This window comes from Poecile atricapillus, chromosome 6, assembly GCF_030490865.1.
Source record: "Poecile atricapillus isolate bPoeAtr1 chromosome 6, bPoeAtr1.hap1, whole genome shotgun sequence".
Lineage (NCBI taxonomy): Eukaryota > Metazoa > Chordata > Aves > Passeriformes > Paridae > Poecile > Poecile atricapillus.
Window position 1 is genome coordinate 37655720 of NC_081254.1, and position 26595 is coordinate 37682314.

Consider the following 26595-nt stretch of genomic DNA (forward strand, 5'->3'; position numbering starts at 1 on the left):
TGGGGACAGCCTGGGGACAGCCCTGGGGACAGCCTGGGGACAGCCTGGGGACACCTGGGGACAGCCTGGGGACAGCCCTGGGGACAGCCCTGGGGACAGCCTGGGGACAGCCTGGGGACAGCCTGGGGACACCTGGGGACAGCCTGGGGACAGCCTGGGGACAGCCTGGGGACAGCCTGGGGACACCTGGGACAGCCTGGGGACACCTGGGGACAGCCTGGGGACAGCCTGGGGACACCTGGGGATACCCCTGGGACAGCCTGGGGACACCCTGGGGACACCTGGGGACACCTGGGGACACCTGGGGACAGCCTGGGGACACCCTGGGGACAGCCTTCTACCAAGCACTCAGGCCAGAAAGCACAGAAAGGTTTCTCTATTTAAAGCTGTCCCAGCTCCCGTTGTCACCTGCCTGGGAATGTGCTGGTGGAACGAGGACCATGAGCTGTGTCAGGCACCCCCTGTGCCAGAAGCAGGGGCAGGCAGAGCCCTGGTGACCCCCCAAGAGCTGGGGGAGGCAGGATGTGGCCCTGAGGAGCAGCAGCATTTCTCACAAACGCTGATTTTGCTCTGTTTTTGTGGAGCAGTGCCCTGCAGGCACAGCTGGCTGCAGCTGGGGCTCCCTCCCACACCCTCCCTCGGGCCATTCCCCAGGAAAGCTCTGCCAGAGGGACCCTGGCAGCGTTTCCCCAGCTCCCAGCCCAGGAAAGGGCTCTCACCACGGGGATCCTGGCACTGGGGTGGATGCCACGGGCTTGTTCCCGTTGGAAGCGCTGTCAGCCTCAGCCACGAGCTTGAAGGAGTGGTCCTGGAGAGACACAGAGGGGGGGTCACCAAGCAGCAGCTGCAGATCCCCCCTCAGCCTGGAGGGGGTCACCCCATGGCCAGAACTCCAGGAGAGGCTTGATTTCATTTTATTTTATTTTATTTTATTTTATTTTATTTTATTTTATTTTATTTTATTTTATTTTATTTTATTTTATTTTATTTATTTAATTTTATTTTATTTATTTAATTTTATTTATTTTAATTTTTTAAATTTATTTTATTTAATTTATTTATTTTATTTATTTTATTTTTAATTTGTTTTATTTAATTTATTTATTTTATTTATTAATCTATCTATATCTATATCTATCTGTATCTGTCTGTCTATATCTATCTATATCTATCTATCTGTATCTATCTATATCTATATATCTATATCTATATATCTATATCTATATCTATCTATCTATACCTATATCTATTTATTTATATCTATATCTATATCTATATCTATCTGTATCTTTATCTATCTATATATCTATCTATCTATATCTATCTATATCTATATCTATCTATATCTTTATATTTATATTTATATCTATCTATATCTATATCTATCTATACCTATATCTATCTATTTATATCAATCTATATCTATATCTATCTATCTATACCTATATCTATCTATTTATATCTATATCTATCTATATCTATATCTATCTATCTAATCTATCTATCTATCTGTTTATTTTTTTAATTTTTTTTTCAATTCCAGCCAGCTGTCTCTGGAACAGCGCAGATAAATGGGAATTACAGAAATGCCTCCCCAGCTAGAGCAGCAGCAATGGAAAGCAGCCAGCAGGTGCTGTCCATGCAGCAGCTCCCAGGGGAGAGAGGATGAGGAGGAACTGGGAGCAGGAGAGGAAAGGCTCTGGGGGCTGCCCAGGGAGGATGAGGAGCTCTGCTCCCTCCAGCAGCTCCTCTGGGCTGCTCAGGGACAGCAGCTCTGCACCAGGGGCTCACTGTCCTGTCCCCCTGCTGCCCTCTGTGCCCACCACACTGCAATAAAGTGTTCAGAGCTGCTGCAGAGAGCCCAGAGGAGGCACCAAAACGATCCCTGGAGCCCCTCTGCCCTGGAGCCAGGCTGGGACAGCGGGGAATGTTCACCTGGAAAAGGCTCCAGGAGAGCTCAGAGACCCTTCCAGGGCCTGGAGGGGCTCCAGGAGAGCTGGAGAGGGACTGGGGACAAGGGATGGAGGGACAGGACACAGGGAATGGCTCCCAGTGCCAGAGGGCAGGGCTGGATGGGATTTTGGGCAGGAATTGTTCCCTCAGAGGGCTGGGATGGAATTCCCAGAGCAGCTGGGGCTGCCCCTGGATCCCTGGCAGTGCCCAAGGCCAGGCTGGACATTGGGGCTGGAGCAGCTGGGACAGGGGAAGGTGTTCCTGCCATGGCTGGGGTGGGATGGGTGGGATTTGGGGTCCCTTCCCACCCAAACCATTTGGGATTCCATGGGGAGCAAAGCATCCCTGACAATGCCAGAGCTCCTGCACAGCTCTGAGATAAATTCAGCCCATGGCTCTTTAAAATGCACTGCAGGGAAGGATCCTGCACAGCCCATCCTGCCCCTGGGCAGGGTTTGTGCAGCTCAGAGGTCCCAAAGGCTCGGGAGGAGGCTCCAGGACTGACCTTGTCACTGTCACTGCCCGTGGGGCCACTCTTCCTCTCCGTGTGCAGGATCAGCGTGGGCGGCCGGGAGGCTCTGCTCGATTCCTTGCCACGATCTGTGAGGGGAAAGGAGCTCTTTAAATGTGAAATAAACTCACAAGGAGCCCAAAGTGCTGAAGAAAACCCAAAGTGCTGCCCTGAGCCTCCTCCTGCCACCCCTTCCTGCATTATCCACACACCCCCCTTGTGCCCAGGATTCATCTCCTCTCCAAACACCACATTCCAGTGGAACACATGAAACCTCTTTATTGCACCGAGTGTGGGGTCCTGCCTTCCCTGGGGACACCTGGGGACACCCTGGGGACACCCTGGGGATACCTGGGGACACCCTGGGGATACCTGGGGACACCCTGGGGACACCCTGGGGACACCCTGGGGACGCCCTGGGGACACCCTGGGGACACCTGGGGACACCCTGGGGACACCCTGGGGACACCCTGGGGACACCCTGGGGACACCTGGGGACACCCTGGGGATACCTGGGGACACCCTGGGGATACCTGGGGACACCCTGGGGACACCTGGGAATACCTGGGGATACCTGGGGACACCCTGGGGATACCTGGGGATACCTGGGGACACCCTGGGGATACCTGGGGATACCTGGGGATACCTGGGGATACCCTGGGGACACCCTGGGGATACCTGGGGACACCTGGGGACACCCTGGGGATACCTGGGGACACCTGGGGATACCTGGGGATACCTGGGGACACCCTGGGGACACCCTGGGGATACCTGGGGACAGCCTGGGGACACCCTGGGGATACCTGGGGACACCCTGGGGACACCCTGGGGACACCTGGGGACACAGGCAGGGCAGGCCTGGGCTCCTGGCTGATCTCCACCATCTCAGAGGCTTTTCCCAACCCAAAGCATTCCCTGATCCTCTGCTCCTCATCCCCCTGGGCACCCCCTGTTCCCAGCCCACAGATTCTGCTGTGCTCGGCTAAACCCTGCAGGAATCCCCAGGGAATGAGGGATTGATTTCCAGGGGAAGCAGGGAAAGAACATTTCCCTCTCCTTTACTGTCTCCATCCTGAAAAGCCTGAAGTGTCTGCTGCCTGCAGAGGTGTGACAGCAGCCAGGCCTCTGGGGACAGCAGGGGTGAGACAGAGACCCAGCCAGCCCAGCACAGGAGTGTGCACAGCAAGGTGTCAATAAACACAGCATTTTCTTGTTTGGGGGGGTTTGTGAGCTTGTGCTCCTCATTTGGGGTGTGAGCTGAGCTGGCCCATCCCTCCTGCAGCAGGACAAGGTGTGTGTGACTCCTCGGGGTGTCCCCAGGTGTCCCTGGGGCTGGAGGTGTCCCTGCCATGGCAGAGGGGATGAGCTTCCAGCCCAAAGCACTCTGGATCCTGAGGTTCTGTGTGGCACATCCACCTCTAAACGCTCTGCAGTTATTTCACAATCACTGTGGGTACAGAACAGGCTCCCCTTCGACTCTGCTTCCCTCGGAATATCTCCAGATAATCCAGCATTAAATCCATGGTGTCCTGCTCCAAAGATGGCTCGATGGGGAGCCAGACAGGGGGTTACAAACCAGAGCCATTTCCACATTACAGGAAATGCTGATCCACATCAAAACCGGCTCTAAATTCATCTTCCTCCCCTGGAGAGCCGGGAATTGGGAATCAGAGAATTCCCAGGAACTGTGATGGAAGGGAAGGGAAGGGAAGGGAAGGGAAGGGAAGGGAAGGGAAGGGAAGGGAAGGGAAGGGAAGGGAAGGGAAGGGAAGGGAAGGGAAGGGAAGGGAAGGGAAGGGAAGGGAAGGGAAGGGAAGGGAAGGGAAGGGAAGGGAAGGGAAGGGAAGGGAAGGGAAGGGAAGGGAAGGGAAGGGAAGGGAAGGGAAGGGAAGGGAAGGGAAGGGAAGGGAAGGGAAGGGAAGGGAAGGGAAGGGAAGGGAAGGGAAGGGAAGGGAAGGGAAGGGAAGGGAAGGGAAGGGAAGGGAAGGGAAGGGAAGGGAAGGGAAGGGAAGGGAAGGGAAGGGAAGGGAAGGGAAGGGAATCCATCCCTTGTCCCCAGTCCCTCTCCAGCTCTCCTGGAGCCTTTTCCAGGTGAACATTCCCAGCAGTCCCAGCCTGGCTCCAGGGCAGAGGGGCTCCAGTTTCCCTGGGATCGTTTGGTGCCTCCCCTGGACTCTCTCCAGCAGCTCCAAACTCTTGTTTGCAGTGTGATGCAAAATGTCACTTGGTGTTCCCAGTCACACAGGCAGCCCTGGAGTGGGGCTGCCCCAGGGACCCCTCTGCTTCCCCAGGGGACCCTCAGCTCCTCTGCCATCCCTGGAGCCCTGCCCTCCTCTGCCATCCCTGGAGACCTGCCCTCCTCTGCCATCCCTGGAGACCTGTCCTCCTCTGCCATCCCTGGAGACCTGCCCTTCTCTGCCATCCCTGGAGACCTGCCCTCCTCTGCCATCCCTGGAGACCTGCCCTCCTCTGCCATCCCTGGAGCCCTGCCCTTCTCTGCCCACACTGGAGACCTGCCCTCCTCTGCCATCCCTGGAGACCTGTCCTCCTCTGCCATCCCTGGAGACCTGCCTTCCTCTGCCATCCCTGGAGACCTCCCCTCCTCTGCCATCCCTGGAGACCTGTCCTCCTCTGCCATCCCTGGAGACCTCCCCTTCTCTGCCATCCCTGGAGACCTCCCCTCTGCCATCCCTGGAGCCCTGCTCTCCTCTGCCATCCCTGGAGACCTCCCCTCCTCTGCCATCCCTGGAGACCTGCCCTCCTCTGCCCACACTGGAGCCCTGCCTTCCTCTGCCATCCCTGGAGCCCTGCCTTCCTCTGCCATCCCTGGAGACCTGCCCTCCTCTGCCCACACTGGAGACCTCCCCTCCTCTGCCATCCCTGGAGACCTCCCCTCCTCTGCCATCCCTGGAGACCTCCCCTCCTCTGCCATCCCTGGAGACCTCCCCTCCTCTGCCATCCCTGGAGCCCTGCCCTCCTCTGCCCGCACTGGAGCCCTGCCTTCCTCTGCCATCCCTGGAGCCCTGCCCTCCTCTGCCATCCCTGGAGCCCTGCCCTCCTCTGCCCACACTGGAGACCTGCCCTCCTCTGCCATCCCTGGAGCCCTGCCCTTCTCTGCCATCCCTGGAGACCTCCCCTCCTCTGCCATCCCTGGAGCCCTGCCCTTCTCTGCCATCCCTGGAGACCTGTCCTCCTCTGCCCACACTGGAGACCTCCCCTCTGCCATCCCTGGAGCCCTGCCCTTCTCTGCCATCCCTGGAGACCTGTCCTCCTCTGCCCACACTGGAGACCTCCCCTCTGCCATCCCTGGAGCCCTGCCCTTCTCTGCCATCCCTGGAGCCCTGCCCTTCTCTGCCATCCCTGGAGACCTGTCCTCCTCTGCCCACACTGGAGACCTGTCCTCCTCTGCCATCCCTGGAGCCCTGCCCTCCTCTGCCATCCCTGGAGCCCTGCCCTCCTCTGCCATCCCTGGAGACCTGTCCTCCTCTGCCCACACTGGAGACCTGTCCTCCTCTGCCATCCCTGGAGACCTGCCCTCCTCTGCCATCCCTGGAGCCCTGCCCTCCTCTGCCATCCCTGGAGACCTCCCCTCCTCTGCCCACACTGGAGGCACCAACACCCCCTGTTCACCGGGGCACTCCTCACTCAGAGCCACTCTCTGCTCATTAATTAACCTTTCCCCCCACCTCAAGAGCTCGAGTGGAGCTGCAGCCTGGCAGTGAAGCCACCAGCACACATTTCCCACTCCTCTTCCACCCCCCAGCTCAGCAGCACAAGCAGCACCGGTGAGCTCAGCTGCTGGAGGATGAGCAGGAGATGGAGATAAATGCTCCTGATTAAAGAGGCTTCTCCAGGGCTCCACGGCAGGTACAGGGACATGAATAATTCACAGCATGGCAAGGAAAGGTGAAGCAGCAAAACTCCTTGGGTATAGCACAGAGGATGTTGGGTGTGATCACAAACATCTCATTAAAAGCAGAATTAGAGAGGGAGGGGAAGAGGGAAGATGGATTCGTGCCATCAGGAGCTGTGGACAAGGCATCATAAAAATTTGTTTTGTAAAAATATGCAGAGGCCAAACCTCCATTAATATCAAAAAAGTTTAACATTTTGACTCCTAAAAGCTCCCAAGAACTGGATTTATTAAGTACACACATCCCACACTGCGGTGTTTATCCTCCCCCAGAATCTCCACAGGTCAGTTCTGTCTCTTCCTACAACCTCACTGCTTTGAGATCAGCCTGAAACCTCCCCTGACAGATCCCAGCTCCTCCTCGGCTGGGTCTAACTCAATCCAAGTGTGGGATCCCAGTTCTGGTCCCACCAGCCAGGTCCCTGCTCCAAACCAGGCACTGGGATCCCAGTTCTGGCTCCACAGCCAGTTCCCTGCTCCAGGCACTGGGATCCCAGTTCTGGCTCCACAGCCAGGTCCCTGCTCCAAACCAGGCACTGGGATCCCAGTTCTGGCTCCACAGCCAGTTCCCTGCTCCAGGCACTGGGATCCCAGTTCTGGCTCCACAGCCAGGTCCCTGCTCCAGGCACTGGGATCCCACCTTGCCCTCAGCACTGCTCCAGGGACACAGCTCCCGCTCCAGCTCCTGCCCTCCCACGCTGGTTTCCCCTTTGGGTGCTGTTGTTTTCTGCTCTGACCATTCTTGCTGTGCCCTCCAAGTGCTCCTTTCCCCTCTCAGAACAAATCTCCTTGAGCTGAGCTTTTCTTCTTCCTGCCACAATCCGTGCCCACCCTCCCTGGTATCCTGCAGGGGATTTGCAATGGGAACAGGAGAATGACACAGACAAATTCCTTGTTGGAATGTGGAGTTCAGGGACAAACCCATTCCATGGTTGGCTTTTCCAGGCACACAGCCAGCACTGCCCAAGAGGTGCTGTTTGCTGGAACCACAGCCTGGTCTGGGTTGGGAGGGACCTTAAAGCCCCTCCACTGTCCCAGGCTGCTCCGAGTCCCACCCAACCCGGCCTCGGACCCTTCCAGGGCTGGGGCAGCCCCAGCTCCCCTGGGTGACACAGTGTAACCCCCAGGGAGGAGGTTATGTCTGAGCTGATCCCTAGGAATTCCTGGAAAACACCTTTTTCCCCCCAGAACAGCGCTGGGCAGGTGCCCTCAGAGCCCCGTGGTGCCTCCAAGGTGACGAGAGCAGCACCTGAGTGTCCCCAGGCCAGGTGAAGGAAAACCTGGGTGTCCTCAGGGAGCCCATCCCTGCAGGAGTGGCAGGACACAGATTCCAGCCCTGGAACGGGCACATGGAGCAGCACCCACCTGCCCGAGCCGGCTCCATCAGCTTGGTGGCCATGAGGGTGACGGCGGGCGCGGCCACGGCGGTGACACGGGCGACCTGTGCTGGCACCAAGGGGCCCACGGCCGTGTCCAGCCTGGAGGCAGAACCTGCGAGCAAACCATAAGGGAAGAATGGAATTTGTCCCTAATAAATAAAAATTCCCTTTAGGACCCTCGGCTGTTTTCCCCAGCCCTCGAGGCCGGTGCTGAGCACGGTGCTGTCGCTCTATTGGGAACGGCGAGGAGAACGACACAGACTCTATCAGGAGTTGATCAGGAGAATTTCTCCCAGTTTATTCAGGTCTTTTTTATAGATGGATATGTGGAAAGTACAGAAAGGAAACTCTTATTGGTCAGTGAACTAACACATCACCATCATTGCTCAGTGGGGCACACACCCCTGACTTTCTCCTGCAAAGAAAACAAGGAACAGACAAACAGCACCTGCCAGGCTGTTCTCTGTCTCTGAGGATTGTTTTAATTCCTCCTCATGATTTCCCAGGCCACTTTCCCAGGCAGGACTGAGAAAGCTGTGTGCCTGCAGTTTCACATGCTCTCTGTTTCAGAGTTAGCATCCACACGGTGCTGCACCTGCAGCTGCACCTGGGGGTCTCGGGCAGCTTTTCCAGCCTCAGTGATCCGGTGAATTCATCCCCTGAACGCCTCTCCTGCCCCCACTGCGGGGTTAAAACGAGGTTTGTGCTCAGCTCCAGTCCTGGCCACGATGCCCACGGATTCTCAGCCAATAAACAGCACCAGAAATTTCAAATTAATGAAAATGTGGCTCTCAAAGTAAGAGTTTTCCAGGATAGATCAACGCCCTCCCAGCAGGTCACAGCAGGACCAGTGTTCTCATTTGAATGACACTCCTCTGGTTTCCACTGTTACTCATCACAACTTCTTTGTGTCCCACTCTATCCACAGGGAATATTTTGCCAATTCTTTAAAAGTGCATCTTTGTCCAGGATTCAGTGTGCTCAGCCCAGGCCCAGCACAGATCTCTGTGCCTTGCTCAGGTGCATTATTCACGAGCAGTCAGTGAGGCAGGCTCCTGCTAGGGCAGGTCTGTCACACCAGGCTCCCCAGCCCCACACTATCACCCTGAAATTACAGCCTTCTGATTGTATGGAGTATTGTATTTTCCTATTATTTATTTTTTTTGATTGTTTATAATGTTGCTAGTTTCTTTGTTCATTTTTATTTTTTCTTTTCTTTTTGTTAAACCAAAAAGGGTGAGATGTCGCCCTGAAAACTCAGCTTCTGAGCTTGCTGCCATGGTTTTCTAAAGACTTTCCCAGGACAGTAACTGTAAACATAGATATGTGTACATTCCTTCTGTTCCACGTCTTGTGATGGGCATCTCTCATGGCCAGTGCAGTGAGAAAGTGTTATCCTGACCATCCAATCCCTGGCTGTGGTCAGGAGCCTATAAATCCTGGGAGGAAAAATAAACTTTCTCTTCTTTTCACCACACCTTGACCTGTGTCCGTGTGATCTGTTCATCTTCAGCAGTGACACCACACAGCTCCTGCCTGCTGCCAAAGCTGAGCTCACACCTGCAGCGCTCCTTCCCAACTCACTGGGCACGGGATTTTCCAAAGGGCACAGCCCCATCTCGTGCCAGGCTGGATCCAGCTGTGCCAGGTTAAATCCAGCTGTGCCAGGCTGGATCCAGGTGTGCCAGGTTAAATCCAGGTGTGCCAGGCTGGATCCAGGTGTGCCAGGCTGGATCCAGGTGTGCCAGGCTGGATCCAGGTGTGCCAGGTTAAATTCAGCTGTGCCAGGTTAAATCCAGCTGTGCCAGGCTGGATCCAGCTGTGCCAGGTTAAATCCAGGTGTTCCAGGCTGGATCCAGCTGTGCCAGGCTAAATCCAGCTGTTCCAGGCTGGATCCAGCTGTGCCAGGCTGAATCCAGGTGTGCCAGGCTGGATCCAGCTGTGCCAGGTTAAATCCAGGTGTTCCAGGCTGGATCCAGCTGTGCCAGGTTAAATCCAGGTGTTCCAGGCTGGATCCAGCTGTGCCAGGCTGGATTCAGGTGTGCCAGGCTGAATCCAAGTGTTCCAGGCTGGATCCAGGTGTGCCAGGCTGGATCCAGGTGTGCCAGGTTAAATCCAGCTGTGCCAGGCTGGATCCAGGTGTGCCAGCAGCAGTCCCCAGTCAAACTGCACAGACACAGCCCTGCCCCAGGGCAGACTGGCAGTGATAAATTCCCAAGCACACTCCAGGATTTCCTGCCCCTTCCTCCCACCAGCCACTCGTGGTTCCCAGCCCAAGCTCTCCACATTCTGGAATAACACTTGGGAAAGCTTCAAGCTGTTCCAGAAGCCCAGTGCCACCCTCTGAGTGCCCTCAGGGACCCGTGTCCCACCATTTCCCAGCACAGAGCACAGAACCCCAGCCTGGGCTGGGCTGGAGGGGTCTCAGAGCCCACCCAGTGCCACCCCAGCCATGGCAGGGACACCTTCCCCTGTCCCAGGCTGCTCCCAGCCCCATCCTCGGGTTCTGCCAATTCTCTACAGCCAAAACTGGAATAATTTCCATAACTTGCATAATTATCCCCTGCAATTGCAGCCAGCGCTGGAGACGAGCTCTGCTCATTCCCCACCTCGGCTTCTGCCGCCTGCTCAAACGTGACTTGCCATTATATAATTTCAGCTGCTTCTTTCTGCTGATTTATTATCCAATCCAGGAACAATATCAGTGCATCTTTTGATGTGATGGGAGCAATTATCCCACGGCTTCCATCCGCACCAGAGTCAAGTATATAGAAATATATATTTATATACACATATATATGCATTTCATACATGCAGATCGAGTTCAACTGCTTACTTTAATTATAACTGCTGCTCACCAAATAAGCTGGAATGATTTAAGGCAATCTTAACCTTTAAGGAATAAATATTTATGCTTTGGAGCTCTTTGTGCTTATGAAGAGCAGTCCTTGCAATGGATGGCTTTGGAATACAAATAAAGGCTGGATGGAGTTGAATGTCACGATGCAATATCAGCTCTGGTGTGAACTGAGCATAACCTGGGCTGGAATTACAGCTGGATGTGAACCCCGTGATTGCATTTAGGCCAATTTCACTCTAAAACAACGCTGAGGAGGGGAGGGAGGAGGAAATGTTCTTCCCTGGGAAGTTTGGGATGATTGCAGAGCCAGGGAGGCCTGATGAGCCAAAGGTGCCTTTGGAGAAGAGTTCTGAGGTTATTTCAGCAATTCCCAAACACAGGCACCCACCCTGCCCTTACCTGCAGCAGCACCAGGGAGAGAAACCTGAGCATCCTCGGGGAGAGAATCCACAGCCCTGAGCTGAGGGACTGGGACAGCTCCGAGGGGACACCTGAGGGACTGGGGGGACTGGGGTGAACTGGGAATGGGGGAACTGGGAATGGGGGAACTGGGAATGGGGGAACTGGGAATGGGGGAACTGGGAATGGCTGAACTGGGAATGGATGAACTGGGAACAGCTGAACTGGGAATGGCTGAACTGGGAATGGCTGAACTGGGAACAGCTGAACTGGGAACGGCTGAACTGGGAACAGCTGAACTGGGAATGGATGAACTGGGAACGGCTGAACTGGGAACGGCTGAACTGGGAATGGCTGAACTGGGAACGGCTGAACTGGGAACGGCTGAACTGGGAACGGCTGAACTGGGAATGGCTGAAACGGGAACGGCTGAACTGGGAACGGCTGAACTGGGAATGGCTGAACTGGGAATGGCTGAACTGGGAATGGATGAACTGGGAATGGCTGAACTGGGAATGGATGAACTGGGAATGGATGAACTGGGAATGGATGAACTGGGAACGGCTGAACTGGGAACAGCTGAACTGGGAACGGCTGAACTGGGAACGGCTGAACTGAACTGGGAATGGCTGAACTGGGAATGGCTGCATGGTGACAGGAACAGGAAAAGGTGAGAGGGACAGGGGAAGGTGACAGGGACAGGGGAAGGTGACAGGGACAGGGGAAGGTGAGAGGGACAGGGGAAGGTGACAGGGACAGGTGAGAGGGACAGGGGAAGATGACAGGGACAGGGGAAGGTGACAGGGACAGGGAAAGGTGAGAGGGACAGGGGAAGGTGAGAGGGACGGGGAAGGTGACAGGGACAGGGGAAGGTGAGAGGGACAGGTGAGAGGGACAGGGGAAGGTGACAGGGACAGGTGAGAGGGACAGGGGAAGATGACAGGGACAGGGGAAGGTGACAGGGACAGGGAAAGGTGACAGGGACAGGGGAAGGTGAGAGGGGAAGGTGACAGGGACAGGGGAAGGTGAGAGGGACAGGGAAAGGTGAGAGGGACAGGGGAAGGTGACAGGGACAGGGGAAGGTGAGAGGGACAGGGGAAGGTGAGAGGGGAAGGTGACAGGGACAGGGGAAGGTGAGAGGGACAGGGAAAGGTGAGAGGGACAGGGGAAGGTGACAGGGACAGGGGAAGGTGAGAGGGACAGGGGAAGGTGAGAGGGACAGGGGAAGGTGACAGGGACAGGGGAAGGTGAGAGGGACAGGTGAGAGGGACAGGGGAAGGTGACAGGGACAGGGGAAGGTGAGAGGGTCAGGGGAAGGTGACAGGGACAGGGGAAGGTGAGAGGGACAGGGGAAGGTGACAGGGACAGGGGAAGGTGACAGGGACAGGGAAAGGTGACAGGGACAGGGGAAGGTGACAGGGACAGGGGTGGGCAGAGCCAGGAGAAGGAAGGAGGGGATCAGACACAGATTTATCCTCACCACTGCCCTGCTTTCCAGCTCCTCCCTGGCCATCACTGACACTGAGTTCAAGGCATTAAAATGTCTGAGGTTTGGCCCCAGGCCCTGAGGGATGTGGGGAATGCTGGAGCCAGCAGCAGGAGTGAGAATCCCCTGCCTGGTGCTGCAGGGAATCCTCAGCTTCTGCTAAAAGCCACTGCCAGCATTTCCACTGAACTCATTCCCGCTGCCTCTGCACGGCTCCCGCGGGACTCGCACTTGAACCCAGAGAGAGAAGCAGGGCTGGAGTTCAGAGCTGTTGCCAGAGAAGACAATAACCTGGAGCACTGTGTGATGAGGGTGAGGCAGGAGGGGCAGCATCAGCACAGAGCTCCTGCCCGAGGGAGGCCAGCAGAGAAACCCAAAGCCAGCCCTGTGCTGCTGAGGGATGCTCCAGGAGGAGCAGACCACGCTGCAGGGTGCTGTGGGGAGGAGGAATCAGAGTAAAACCCATTTCTCATCCCATCCTCTCACCACTGGAACGTCACTTGGGAGGAATTTGCCCATTCCCAGCCCCAAGGTGGGTGACACCAGCAGGAAATCAGAGTTGGAAAAGTTGGAAATGACCTTTAAGACCATGGAGCCCAACCAGCACCAATGGTCACCATTAAACCACGTCCCCAAGGGCCACTCTGAAATCCCTGCAGTGATGGTGATTCCACCATCCCCTGCTCCAGTGCTTTACAACCCCTTCCACAGAGCAAAATTCCCCAAAATCTGATCTAAACCCCCCCTGCTGTCATGTCCTGCCCTTGAGAGGAGCTCCTGGTGCTCATCCTGGTACAGCCAAAGTGTGGAGGAGGAGTTTGGGCCACTGTGGCACACAAACTGGCAGTCTCATGGCAGAGAGCATGGAATCAGTAATTGCAGCCGCTGTGTCTAACAGGCAGGCCCAGAATTGCACCCAGTCATTTTCTTATTGCTGCCATCACCTCCTGACCCCAGCAGGTTCTGGAGATCAGGGCCCAGGGACTTGCTTCATTGAGAACCACACTCCATCCTGATGAGATAATTTGGGGCAGTCCTGCCTATCTGCAGAGGACGAGAGAAGTCTCTTTGCTTGGAAAAAAAAAGGAAGAATTGAGCTGTAATAAAAGAAAAAATCGACTTTTTCCTCCTTCAGCTCCGAGCAGCCCCTCAGCTCTGCTCCCCCTTCCCCTCAAGGACACACCGTGCTCCTCCTCAAGGCAATTCTGGCTGGGTAAACACGAGGCTGCCCAGGGGCCACCTCTGAGAGATTTTCCTTCCCTCCTCTGTTCCTTGGTAAGGCCCAGACACGTTCATTAAAAACATTCAGCACTTTCTGAACGCGATGATGCCCTTCCCTCTGCCTCAGAGCTGGGAACGTGTGGTGATTCCTGAGCAGCAGCTGCCCTTGGCTGCTGTGCAGGGGCACAGCTGGCACAGCTGGCACAGCTGGCACAGGGCTCAGCCTGCCCAAACTCAGCCCAGGGTGGGCTGGAGCTCAGCTGAGCCCCCTGCAGCTCTTTGGGATGCTCCCAAAGCCACCCCAGGGGGCTGGGAATGGCAATCCCTGCTCGCCCTTCCCTCTGGGATGCAGCCCAGGGGTTCGGGGCAGTGGGGAGGGATGGGCACAGCTCAATCCCACCTGGAGCTGCCAGCAGCCCCTCAATCCAGCTGGGAACTGCACCACAACAAAGGGAACAGGCTTGGAATGCCTGGAGACACGGCCAGAGCAGACACAAACTGCATTTACACCAGGAAACCCCAGAGTCCCAGACTGGGGAGAGGAATGGCGAGTTTGTCTTTACAAACAAGCTGTGGGTCTGCTGAGAAGATGCAGCTCTCAGTGAGAGACAACAGAAACAATGGGATGGATTCCACTGAAAGATGAAAGAGGCACTGAAAGAGCACCATCAATTCCACAAAAGTTAAGAATTAAGAAGGGATTATGCATTGGGAGGGGGGGAAGGTATCCCAGATATCAGAAATTCCGGGCAGTCTGTACCTGTCAAGTACCTCAGCCTGTGGGGAAAGAGAGAAGGGACAAGCAGATGGGAATTAGGATAAAAGGGAGGCTGCGCCCTCCAGAAATGTGAGAGACCCCAGGGGAATGCCCCATGGCCTCTCCCTTTATTGGAATAAAGAAAAAAATGACTCCTCTGTCTCCTTTTTGGACATAAACCTCTGGTGTTTGTGGATTAATTTTCCTGACACTGGTGTGGCTGGGAGGGACCTGAAATCCCACCCCAGCCATGGCAGGGACACCTTCCCCTGTCCCAGCTGCTCCCAGCCTGTCCAGCCCAGCCTGGGGCACTGCCAGTCCCCACACAGCCCACGGGACACTTCTGGCAGCGTGGAGCAAAGAGGAGGAGAAATTTATAAATCACAATTTTTTAGCCTCCTACCCAACGAGACACAGCCCTGGAAACATCGGCAGCACTCTGCTTTTGGCACAATCACCCCAACTGCTTTGCACTCCTTCATCAGCCTCTGCTGTGCTTTATGTTTGTTTGGGTTTTCCTTTTCCTAAACTGAAATCTCTGCTGGAGAGCTCCTTTTCTGCTGCTCTGGGAAGTACCAGGAACCATCCATGAGCCGGGCTGGAGCACAGGAGGATGAGAAGGAGCTGGGAGGTGAGGGGTGACAGCAGCAGGGTGTTTGTCCCTGGAAAGGCAGAGCTCTCAGCTCATCCCAGGGGTGGCACTGCCTGCCATGGGCCACTCGAGGACATCACAGAAGAGGCAGGAGCTGCTTCTGGATTTTGGCATAGAAATGTTTGGGGTTTTTTTACTTTAAAATTGATGGTGTAGAAGCCAAGTCACCCCACTGGATTCCATCAGATGAATAAACTGCCCTGGAAGGAGGTCAGGAAATTAGTGAAGGGTCTTCTGCCTTTGGTGAAATGAAAAATAAAAGCACGAGGCACAGAACTCCAGCTGGAGAGAGATTTATGCAGAGATAAATCAGTGTAGAGCAGAACAGAACCACGGAGAGACATCACCAGTCTCTTCCATAAGACACCTCTGGTGTCCCAGGCCAGGCTGGGCAGGGATGGAGCAGCCTGGGCCAGCAGGAGATGGGATTTAAGGTCACCCCAACCCATCCCATGGCTCTGGATCTCCAGCAAATCCCAGCTCCTGCTGGCTCTGAGCCCGACCCCGCACCCTCCCCGCACCAGCAGGAGCTGTGCTTTTGTTTCTGCAGGATAATTTGGAGCTTTCATTTCAATATGCATTGCCATAACCACTTCAGGAACTGGTGAATGCTGGAGTAAATTGCTTATTGGAGCGGGGAGGGAAGACGGGAGATGGGAAGTCAGCAAGAATTCCTGAAAATCTGCAGAGTCAGGGCTAAGTGACAATGAGCACCTTCTGCAATGAGCTGTGCAGGGGGAAAATTTCCCTCTCCGCTTTCTCCTCTCTTAACGACCTGGTGCTTTGCAATTCCCACCAAATGAGCAGAGAAAGGAGGGAAGGCACAGCAGCTTCCAACACAAAGTGAAATCAAAGGTAATGAACCCCCCTAAAAGCTGGAGTGTCACCTGTAAAAGCCGTGGTTTACAGCCCTGTCCTGAGCTGCTGATGCTCGGGACATCACCTGCTAAAATGAGCCAGGGAAACTCTCCCTGCCCTGCCAGGGGGACACTGCAGGATCCCCTCAAAAGCAAATTATTCAGTGATTCCATGAGAGTGACAGCACCAGCAGAGCCCCACACCCCAAATAAATATATTTGGGACATAAAATATCCCCCCAAAGCCTGTGCCAGGTCCTGCTGCTCTCTGCCACCAGACAGGGACAATCCTGGGAAGCCCTGAGTGCCCTTCAAAACCCTGCTTTGGGAGCATTTGGGAAACCTGCAGAGCCACAGTTTAAAAGGTTCCTCAGAGGAGTGATTTTAGCTGAGGTTTAGCATCCCCATTTCTTCCCTTTTGGGGGGAATGGTTGTCCAAGGCCCTGTGGCCACCCCAGCAAACGCCTTGCCCAGCCCTGACCTCCTCTGGTGCTGCCCTTGTGGTCCCAGGCAGATCTGTCCCCCCTTTGTGCCAAATCCCAACTTTGGCTTTATGGGGAAAAAGAAGAGTTCAAGCTGAAGGAAGAACCCTGTGAGCAGCAGAAGCCAGCAGAAAGCATTTCCCAACTTTTAATGAGATTTCTCATCACAAGAGCCACGAGAGCAGGACCCACCGTGACGGAATTGAACCCGACACATTTAATAACAGAAATAGCAGGATTATTAAACCCCATTCAAGCCTTGCTTAGAAAAGCAAATGATGCAAATCCTGGCAGGCCCAGCTCGTGTCCCTGGGTGGCTGCTGCAGGCTCTGCTGGGCTCAGCTCCCCCAGCTCCAGGCTGGAGATGCAGCTCCTGCCGGTGTTTGGGAGGATGGATGCTCAGGGAGTGTCACACCAGGCTCTCGGGGCATTGCTGAGCCCTGTGGGTCCCTGCCAGATCCCAGATAAATTCAATTTATCACCATGTGAGGCTGGGCTGTGAGACCCTCCCTGCGCTGGGAAAGCAGAGCCCGGGGGGTTCTCCTTGAGCCTGCCTCATGCAGAGCACCAGGATCATCCATTCCAGCCCCTGGCCCTGCCCAGACACCCCAAAATCCCCCCAGACATCCCTGGGAGTGTTCTCCAAACTCCTGGAGCTCTGGGAGCCTCAGTGCCCATTCCCTGGGGATCCTGGGCAGTGCCAGCACCTCTGGGCATGAACCTTTCCCTAAATCCATCCCAACCCCCTGGCACTGCTCCAGAGCAATATAAATCATTATTAATAGTGGCATTAAAGCCTCAACAATCTGGATTTTTCTGGCACCCCATTGGGAGGATCCCTCCCCATTCCCGTTATCCCAGGAGGGGGTTAAATGATAAATCCCATTCCCTCTCCAGTAAATGCCAAGCAGGGCACAGCCCAGGGCTGGGAGCAGGGACTGCAGACTTCTCCAGCCTGGGTGTGTAAAACCCCCCTGAGATCCCCCAGATCCCCCAGCCCCTGGCTCCTGCTGCATCAACACCTCCAAAGCAGGGGAAATCAAGCTGCAATTGGAATTGTGGCCAGGTTCTGAGAGCAGCAGCTCCTGACCCGGGTGACCCCCCTGCCCCGGGGACCTCCTGAGCAGGAAGCTGATAAAAGACTCCTCCTGAATTATTCATGGGGCCATCACAGCAGATTGGAAAATGAGGCTGGAGGTGCCCCTGCCAGGGCAGGGATTTGTGCTGGGCACCTTTGGCAGGGACTGGGAGGCTCCAGCAGAGCTTTCCTGAGCCCAGGGAGGGCAGGTGGGAGCACCCGAGGGGGAAAAGGGGATGATGGTGAGGATGAGGATGATCACCCCACACCCTTCACCTCCCACAGCCCTTCTCACTGCTCCCTCCACTCCCAGTTCCCAAACTTCCATGATCCTTTTCCTGCCCCACTCAAACTCCAGCAGCAAATCTCCATCTCCTCACTGGAGGGGAGGGAGCTCTGAGGGAACACACTGAATTATGAATTATTGCACCAAACCCTCAGAACCTCCCCTCGCTCCCTGCCCTAGCACAGAAATTATTCCTGCACCAACCAGCGCTTTGTGTTTCAGAGAGATCTTGAAACATTCATTTCTGGGAGGAACCTTCAAACACTCATTTCTGGGAGGAATCTACCTTCAAACACTCATTTCTGGGAGGAATCTTCGAACACTCATTTCTGGGAGGAATCTTCGAACACTCATTTCTGGGAGGAATCTTTAAACACTCATTTCTGGGAGGAATCTTCAAACACTCATTTCTGGGAGGAATCTACAAACACTCATTTCTGGGAGGATCTGAGGCAGAAATTGGGTTTGGAGTTTTGAACCCAGCCAGCCAGAAACCAGGAATGTGAATCCTGTGCTCCATTTTTATGGGTTTAAGGTGCCTGGGTTTGGAGATGCCAGAGGGAGCTCAGTGTGGAGCAGGGGCTGGCAGGAGGGGTTTTCTGGCAATGACAGAATCCCAGCCTGGTTTGTGTTGGAAGGACCTTGAATCCCATCCCATTCCAGGGCAGGGACATCTCCCACTATCCCAAATATCCCAGGCTGCTCCAAGCTGGCTCTGGGCACCCCCAGGGATCCAGGACAGCCACCACCACCCCCAAATCCTCCTCCTTTTCCCCTTTTCACCATCACCACGTCCTGCACGTGCAGTGAAATCCATGAAATTCCATTTGCTACTCTGGGGAAGCTCCTGTGGCACACTCAAAATGGGGAAATGTAATTAATTCCCCTTATTTATATTCTGGCCAAGAAGGAAGATTCATTTTACCTCCTTACATTTCTTTGCACTTTAGTGGGGCCTGACTGAAGAGCAGGGGGAGAATAATAATATTAATAATAATAATAGTGAATAGTAATAGTAATAATAATAGTAATAGTAAGTAGTAATAGTAGTAGTAGCAATAATAATAATTATAATAATGATAATAATAATAGTAATAGTAATAGTAAATGATAGTAATAGTAAATAATAATAATGATAATAATGATAATGATGATAATAATAATAATAGTAATAGTAAATAATAGTAATAGTAAATAATAATAATGATAATAATGATAATAATGATAATAATAATAATAGTAAATAATAGTAATAGTAAATAATAATAATGATAATAATGATAATAATGATAATAATGATAATAATGATAATAATGATAAAAATGATAATGATAATAATAATAATAATAATAATAATAATAATAATAATACAAACCCTGAGCTCTCAGCCTTGCAGATGCCCCCACATCATGCCATGGTGCTGTGGAATTTCTATTCCTCCATAATAAACCCCCAGTCAGGTGTTTCTATATTAATTGGAGTTTCCAAGTATTTTTGAATGATTGAAAGGATGTTTTGTGGCACAGGGTTTGCTCAGCTCTCAATCCCCTCGTCCTCCCAGGGTTCCCTTTACTCCAGGGAGCTCTGAGTTATCCCAGTGCCTCACACACCGTGCTGAGAATTCCACCAGCAGCTGCAGGACCCTGCAGGTGCAAATCCTGAAAGTGGAATTTCTTCCCCCATCAGCTTGAGTTTTGCACTGAGTTTACCCCACATCCAGCCCAGATTCAGGCCAAACATTGGGAATTTATCAGTTGAAATCCCCTCCGTGGCTTCATTTGACAGCATCAATAACTGAATAATAAACCTGGCTGAACACATAGAAAATAATCTTTAAAAAGTGCTTTTTTTCCCCACTAATAAGCAAGACAAAAGCACACAAAGCAACATCACTCCCATCTTTTACAGGGAGCAGGATTTGCTCCCTTGTTCCCCTCTCCAGCGCTGGAGCAGCACACAGGAGCTGAGCCTGAACATCCACTGGGAATTATTTTACATCCCAGCACATCCCACTGAGCCTTGGCCACACTGCACAGCTCCTAATGGGTTAATTATAAATACATTTAAGGACACAGCAGCAGCCACTGAAACAAGGTGTTCCCTCAGCTCTGATTTAAAACTCACAGAATTCCCCCAGGAATTCTCACTCATTCGTCTTCTGGAGAGGGACAAGCGAGGACTCCTCTTGGAACGATCCCATCATCCTTCCAAGCCTTGTTCCTTCGTGTCACTCAATTTGGTTTTTCCTTCTAAGACTTCTGCTCCATTTATAAGAAATACATCCAGTTTGGTGAGGACTTCTCAAGCCACACAAATCTCAATTAACTGAGTGTGCAGCAGAAAGGAGAAGAGCCCAGCCTGGCCAGTGCAGCCCAGGGACACAGGGAAATGCCAAACTCCTGCTGTGACCCCTGGGAGGGGCAGCACCTGCACACCTGGCCAGGGAAAGGCACCTGGCAGGGACAGGACGCTGCTCCTGAGGGTGAAATCTGATTTAAACACTGCTCAGCGCCGCTCTTCGCCGCCAAACCCCGCTCAGGGCTTTAACAAGCACTTACAGATACAGTAAATTAACCCTGCCTTCCATGACATTTACCAAGAGCTGGGCACGAGGAGAGGATTTGGGCTGTTTGTCTCCTGTGGCTGCCACTGGAGCGTTGATATTTGTCCTTTTGTCAATAGCTTGCTGCTGCATCCCGGCACCGAGAGCCTCTCCTGCTCACCGTGGGAGCAGCTGCCTACCCCTGAGCCTGGCCTGTCACCCTGTCCTGATGTCCTCAGCTCCTGTCCCCGCTCCCCAGACACCCCCCAGCCTTGGGATGGCATGTCTGTACATCACAAAATCCATAAATGCACTCTGGTCCCTCCAGGATTGGCACCAATGACCCCCCCAGGGCTGCCTTGGCTTTCAGCGTGGCTGGTGCAGAACTCTGCAAGATCTCAGAGCTGTGCCTGACCTCACCCTGCCCCTCCTCCTCCTCAAAAAAAGCTGAATTTCCCTGCTCTCAGGGTCTCAGGGGGGCAGTTCCAGCTCCCAGCAGGGATTCCCTGTGTGAGGGAATTCCCTGTGCAGGGAGGAGGGAATTGGTGCCATTCCCGTGGGTTCTGGGCATTATCTGAGCCCCTGTGTGAGCTCACCTTCCCTCTCATGTGCAGACACACACAGGGAACCAGAGGGTGATTCTGTGCTGAATGTTAGCAGGGGTAGGAAGTTATCACTTTAATAACTATAAACATTCATTTCCTTGCTTCGTTACCCAGCATTAGAGCTGGGCACATCATTTACAAGGAGCTCCTTAGAGCTCCTCAGCATTCCCAGGAGCTTGTGTCATCCAGACTCGAGGCACACCCGGCAAGGCAAAGCCTCCTCAGGACAGGAATATCACATTCCTCCCAAAAACCTTCATTTCTGCTCACCTCAGACCTTGGAACTCTGTGCAGAGAAGGGCTGGACTAACCTGAAGTGAGAACTGCACAAGAATTCCCAGGGATGGATCCCTGCAGGATGGGAGTGAGCCCAGCAGGGACACCCAGCCTGGCAGAGCCTGCAGGAGCCACCCCAGTGCCCAGAGCATCCCAAGCTTTCACTCACTGGGCTGCAGCTGTTAATTGATCTCATTAAGAGAAGGAAACAGAGTTTGGAGTTTGCTCAGAGGTTGGACAAATGTCTCAGCCCAGCTCTCCCAGTAAGCAGCTGGGAAACCTCTGGGAAAATGCTGGAACACCAAGGGCAGGCTGGACACTGGGACAGGGGGAGGTGTCCCTGCCATGGCTGGGGTGGGATTTGGGGTCCCTCCAAACCAACCCATCCTGGGGTTCTGGGACTCCCTGAGGAACTTAGGCTGAGCTCAAGGGTTCACTGGGAGAAACTCCAGAGCCCAGCATGGGACCCTTCCCCAGCACGGGACCCTTCCCCAGTTCTGTGCCCACTCTGGACAGTCCCTGTGCCCACCCTGGGACAGTCCCTGGTCACTCTGGGACAGTCTCTGGTCACCCTGGGACAGTCCCTGCTCACCCTGGGACAGTCTGTGCCAACCCTGGGACAGTCTGTGCCCACTCTGGACAGTCTGTGCTCACTCTGGACAGTCTGTGCCCACTCTGGACAGTCCCTGTGCCCACCCTGGGACAGTCTGTGCTCACCCTGGGACAGTCTGTGCCCACCCTGGACAGTCTGTGCCCACTCTGGACAGTCTGTGCCCACTCTGGGACAGTGTGCCCGCTCTGGGACAGTCTGTGCCCACTCTGGACAGTCTGTGCTCACCCTGGGACAGTCTGTGCTCACTCTGGACAGTCTGTGCTCACCCTGGACAGTCCCTGTGCCCACCCTGGGACAGTCCCTGCCCACCCTGGGACAGTCTGTGCCCACTCTGGACAGTCTGTGCCCACTCTGGGACAGTCTGTGCCCACCCTGGGACAGTCCCTGCCCACTCTGGGACAGTCCGTGCCCACTCTGGGACAGTCTGTGCTCACTCTGGACAGTCCCTGCCCACTCTGGACAGTCTGTGCCCACCCTGGGACAGTCCCTGTGCCCACCCTGGGACAGTCTGTGCTCACCCTGGGACAGTCTGTGCCCACCCTGGACAGTCTGTGCCCACTCTGGACAGTCTGTGCTCACTCTGGACAGTCCCTGCCCACTCTGGACAGTCTGTGCCCACTCTGGACAGTCCCTGTGCCCACCCTGGGACAGTCCCTGCCCACCCTGGGACAGTCCCTGCCCACTCTGGACAGTCTGTGCCCACTCTGGACAGTCTGTGCTCACTCTGGACAGTCTGTGCCCACTCTGGACAGTCTGTGCCCACTCTGGGACAGTCTGTGCCCACCCTGGGACAGTCCCTGGTCACTCTGGGACAGTCCCTGCTCACCCTGGGACAGTCCCTGCCCACCCTGGGACAGTCCCTGCTCACCCTGGGACAGTCCCTGCCCCTCTGCTGGCAGGAGGAGCTGTTTCCTCCCCAGCCCAGCCCAAACCATCAGTAACTGTGCTCTGAAGCCCGGCTCAATCAGCAGCCCCTGCCAAGGAGGGACTGACGGACACCGGACAGAGCTCGGACACAAACCTGGCACCGAGAGCTGGGCTTGACACACAGCACTGAGGTGCTGAGAGGAAAAAGGCTCAGTCACTTCCCAGCTGTTCTGTGGCAGCCTAAACCACCACATTTAAACCCTTAAATAATGCTGAGAGCCAGGGAACAGGTGGCAAATGGATATTATGGCAGATGGTGCCTTTTTTAATATTTGTGCTGGCTGCTAATTTACAGAGTCCATAACCACAAACTCATCTCTTACCTTCTTCACTCCCAACATTAAAAACCTGCATGTGAGGAAAATAAATGCCCACTTCTTTCTGCAGTGGCTGCAGAGGGGTATGTGAGATTAGCACACACCCCATTCCTTAATTACTGCAGGTAAGTGCTGGTGTTTGCAAAGTTTAATGCATTTAGGGTTTCCTTGGGACAGATTTCAGAAATGCAGGTTCCTCCCCCAGCAGAGCACAGGAAGATGCAGCTCAGTGAGGAGCTGCATCTCCACAAGCTCCTGTTTAGTCTTTATGTTAAACCTGGCACAAAATCCACACTCTCAGCGTGGCTGCCATGAAATATTTAAGGGAACATTTGCCTGGGAGATGCACGAGCAGCACCACCAGTGGATGCAAAACGAGGAAAGGAAATAAAAGCAATGCTAACCCAAAATGGGGCTGAAATTGCCTTGCTGGAACCTTCTCCCTTCACCTCACAGGAGCAGAGAGCACAGAAATGTGGGGCAAGGCTCCTCTCACTGCTCAGAGCCTGAGCTGGAGCCTTTCCAGCCACACATCACTCCATGGACAGGTTCCTCAAGCTTCAATCTTTTATTCCATATAAAACACTATTTTATGTTGCTATTAAACCCAGGGCTTTTATGCAGCTTCTCTCCCGTACGTTTATTTCATCATTACAAGTTTTTCTAAGCTCAGCAGAGTGACAAAATAATCCCCAAGAGCAGCACTGAGAGCAGAGCCAGGGCACAGCTCTCAGTGCTCAGCCCCACTCCCAGGGATCCAGCTGGGATCCTCCTGCAGGGATCCTGCCCTCCCATTCCCTAAATGTCCTGTGCTCTCTCCTGCCTTTGCTTCTCATTTTCCTTCACAGAATGGAAAAATCAGTTTTAAAAATGAAGTTTAAAAAACGACAGCTGCACTGTGCACGCTCTCAGTTCCCCAAAATTCCTGGTGCTTTCCTTCAAGGGAATTGCCAGGGATTTCCTCTGTGAGGGTGGAAAAGCAGCAGAGCCTGGATGTTCACCTGCCCTGTGCCCTCCCCACACCTCCCACCCTGTGTTACCACCCTGCTCTTCCCAAAGGTGCTAATTAGGCTGCCAGGAATTACCTGTAAGACTGCAAAACTAGCCATAGCCAAAGGTCTAAAAAAATAAATATTCACTCCTAAGACTATTGATGGAGCAAATCCCTGTGGCTGGAGACACAGGACTACACAAGGAAGGAACAGCCCACTGATCTCTGATGGAATCAATTAACAGGGACAATCAATTAACTGGGGTAATCACACACAATGGTGTCTTCCAGGCACCAATAAACACCGAGACTGAAGCTGGAAATAATTTAATTTGGGGGTTTTTAAGTTCATTGCTGCTGCGTGCCTTTCACAAACCCCAGCCCAGGGGAACGTGGGCAGGTCATTAACCCCAAGGTGAGTTTTTAGGTCACTGGAGGATGAGGAAAAACACAGCCTCCCCACCCTGACAGGGAGGAATTCCTCCCCAATCTCCCACCCCACTGGAGCATCCTGCAGCTTCCACCATCCCTGGTGCCACCCCACCTGGCCACAGCGTTATCCCAGGCAGGGATAATCCCAGGTGGGATGCAGCCACGCTGGATTGAAGGATCCTGCACCTGCTTTTCCCCACTTTTCACTCCCTCCCTCAGCCCCTCCAGAGCCCTCAGCCCTTTTTGCCAGGTCTGGACCCACCCAGGCCAAGGACACCCCAGAGGGGTCCCTGTCCCCACCAGGAGGTGACACCTCCTTCCCACCCCCCCAGGGCAGCTGTGCCTCGGGCTGCTGGTGACGAAACCCAGCCCCAGCCCCTTTCATCCTCTCCCCCTCCAGCACAGTAAAATGAATCATAAAAAACAGGTTTTTGGCAGCTCTGCAAAGGCCCCAGCCTTCCCCCCAGAGATGGGGATGAGAGAGAAAATCAGGGAGCTGAGTCTCACTGCTCACACATCACACATCCCCAAGCTTGCTCTCCCAAAAAGCGCTTTCCCCTGGGCAGGAGGGAATGCCCCGGTGTGGCTCTGCCATGGGGGATGGCTGAGGGGATGAGAACGATGGCTGAGGGCTCTGAGTGTGCTGTTTGATGGCCCATCACCATCGGGGACAATTCTGGCACAGTTGTTGCCACAGAGCCCAGAAAGTTCTGGAGGGGCAGAGCCTCCTGGAATGACCCAGCTATGCCCAGCTGCTCCCCACACTCCATTGAGAACACCTCTCAAATCCAATCCTACTTTCCAGGCAAACATGGATTTTTTTCCTCCTTTGGTGCCTCCTCTAAAATACCCCAGAACAGGCAGAATGTTTCCCAGGAGTCAAACAGGATATTCCACAGGAAGCAGCACCAGCTCCCTGCCCCACAGCAGCATTAATTCTGCTTTCTGCTCTAAGTTCAGCACCAGCCCTTTTTGGAGTAAGTACAAAACATTTTCAGTCATTCCACAGAATCCCTGGGGCTGGAAAATCCCTCCCAGCCCAGGCAGTGCCAGCCCTGCCCCATCCCCACCGTGTCCCCAGCCCAGAGCCCTGAGTGCCACCTCCAGCAATTCCTGGGACACCCCCAGGGATGGGCACTGCAACCCTCCCTGGGCACTGCCAAGGCCTGAGCTCCCTTTCCATGGGGAAATTCCTGCTGCTGTCCCCCCTGAGCCTGCCCTGGGCATCCTGAGCCCGTTCCCTCTCCTCCTGTCCCTGTTCCTGGGAGCAGATCCCAAATCCCCCCGGCTGTCCCCTCCTGCCAGGGACTTGTGCAGAGCCAGAAATTCCCCCTGAGCCTCCTTCTCCTGCACTTCCCTGCTCTGGGTCCATTTTCTCGTCCCAGCCCTGGTCCCACAGCTCACAGCACTGAGGTTCTCCAGGAACCAGAATCCCTGGGATCCATTTCTCATTAAAGCTCTCCCACGAACACCAAACCAGAACTGCACCTTCTGCAGAATTCAATCTCCCTGTGCCTTGCTGTGCTACACTTCAATTACCAAAACGATGGAAAAACGCACCCTCATTTACATTTTTAACTTAATTGGCAGATAACTGCTCTGAAAATAGCCCCAAGCACGCCAAGCCCAGGTACAAACGCTGCCCTGAAGCTCCCAGGGATGCCCCGGTGCCTCCTCAGCTTCACCTGCAGAGAGTTCACAGCCAACAGCCAGAAAAGAGCAGTTTTTCCAGCAGTGACCCCCCCTCGGGCTCGGGGAGAAGGTGCAGACTGTGCTGCCCCAGCTCTGAGCTCCAGGGAATTCCAGGGAATGTGCTCAGGACTCCAGGGGTGCTGTCCCACCGCGGGGAGATGTCCCCACAGAACCCCTGAGCTGAGGGAGGAACCAGCTCAGCTGCCCCTGAACATCCCAGGGCTGTGGGCACGCAGAGCTCTGGGTTCACTCCTGACACACAATCCCAGAGAACACCTCCAACCGCTCCAGAAACCGGGAATTTACCCCAAATTGACCCCAGCGCTCAGCAGCAGCCACACAGCAGCCCTGTGCTGCCCAGAGCTG

General features: G+C 54.2%; 1 protein-coding gene across 3 annotated transcripts in view; it reads right to left on the bottom strand.

Moving 5' to 3' along the window:
* TCERG1L (transcription elongation regulator 1 like) overlaps positions 1 to 26595 on the bottom strand; it is a 58655-nt gene that overhangs the window by 14300 nt on the left and 17760 nt on the right. For all 3 annotated transcript variants that reach the window (XM_058841665.1, XM_058841664.1, XM_058841667.1), the window contains exons 5-7: positions 7743 to 7868; positions 2459 to 2553; positions 720 to 808 (exon numbers count right to left, since the gene is read on the bottom strand). In XM_058841665.1, the coding sequence (XP_058697648.1) occupies positions 720 to 808; positions 2459 to 2553; positions 7743 to 7868 (310 nt within the window). The remainder of the gene's footprint in view (positions 1 to 719; positions 809 to 2458; positions 2554 to 7742; positions 7869 to 26595) is intronic.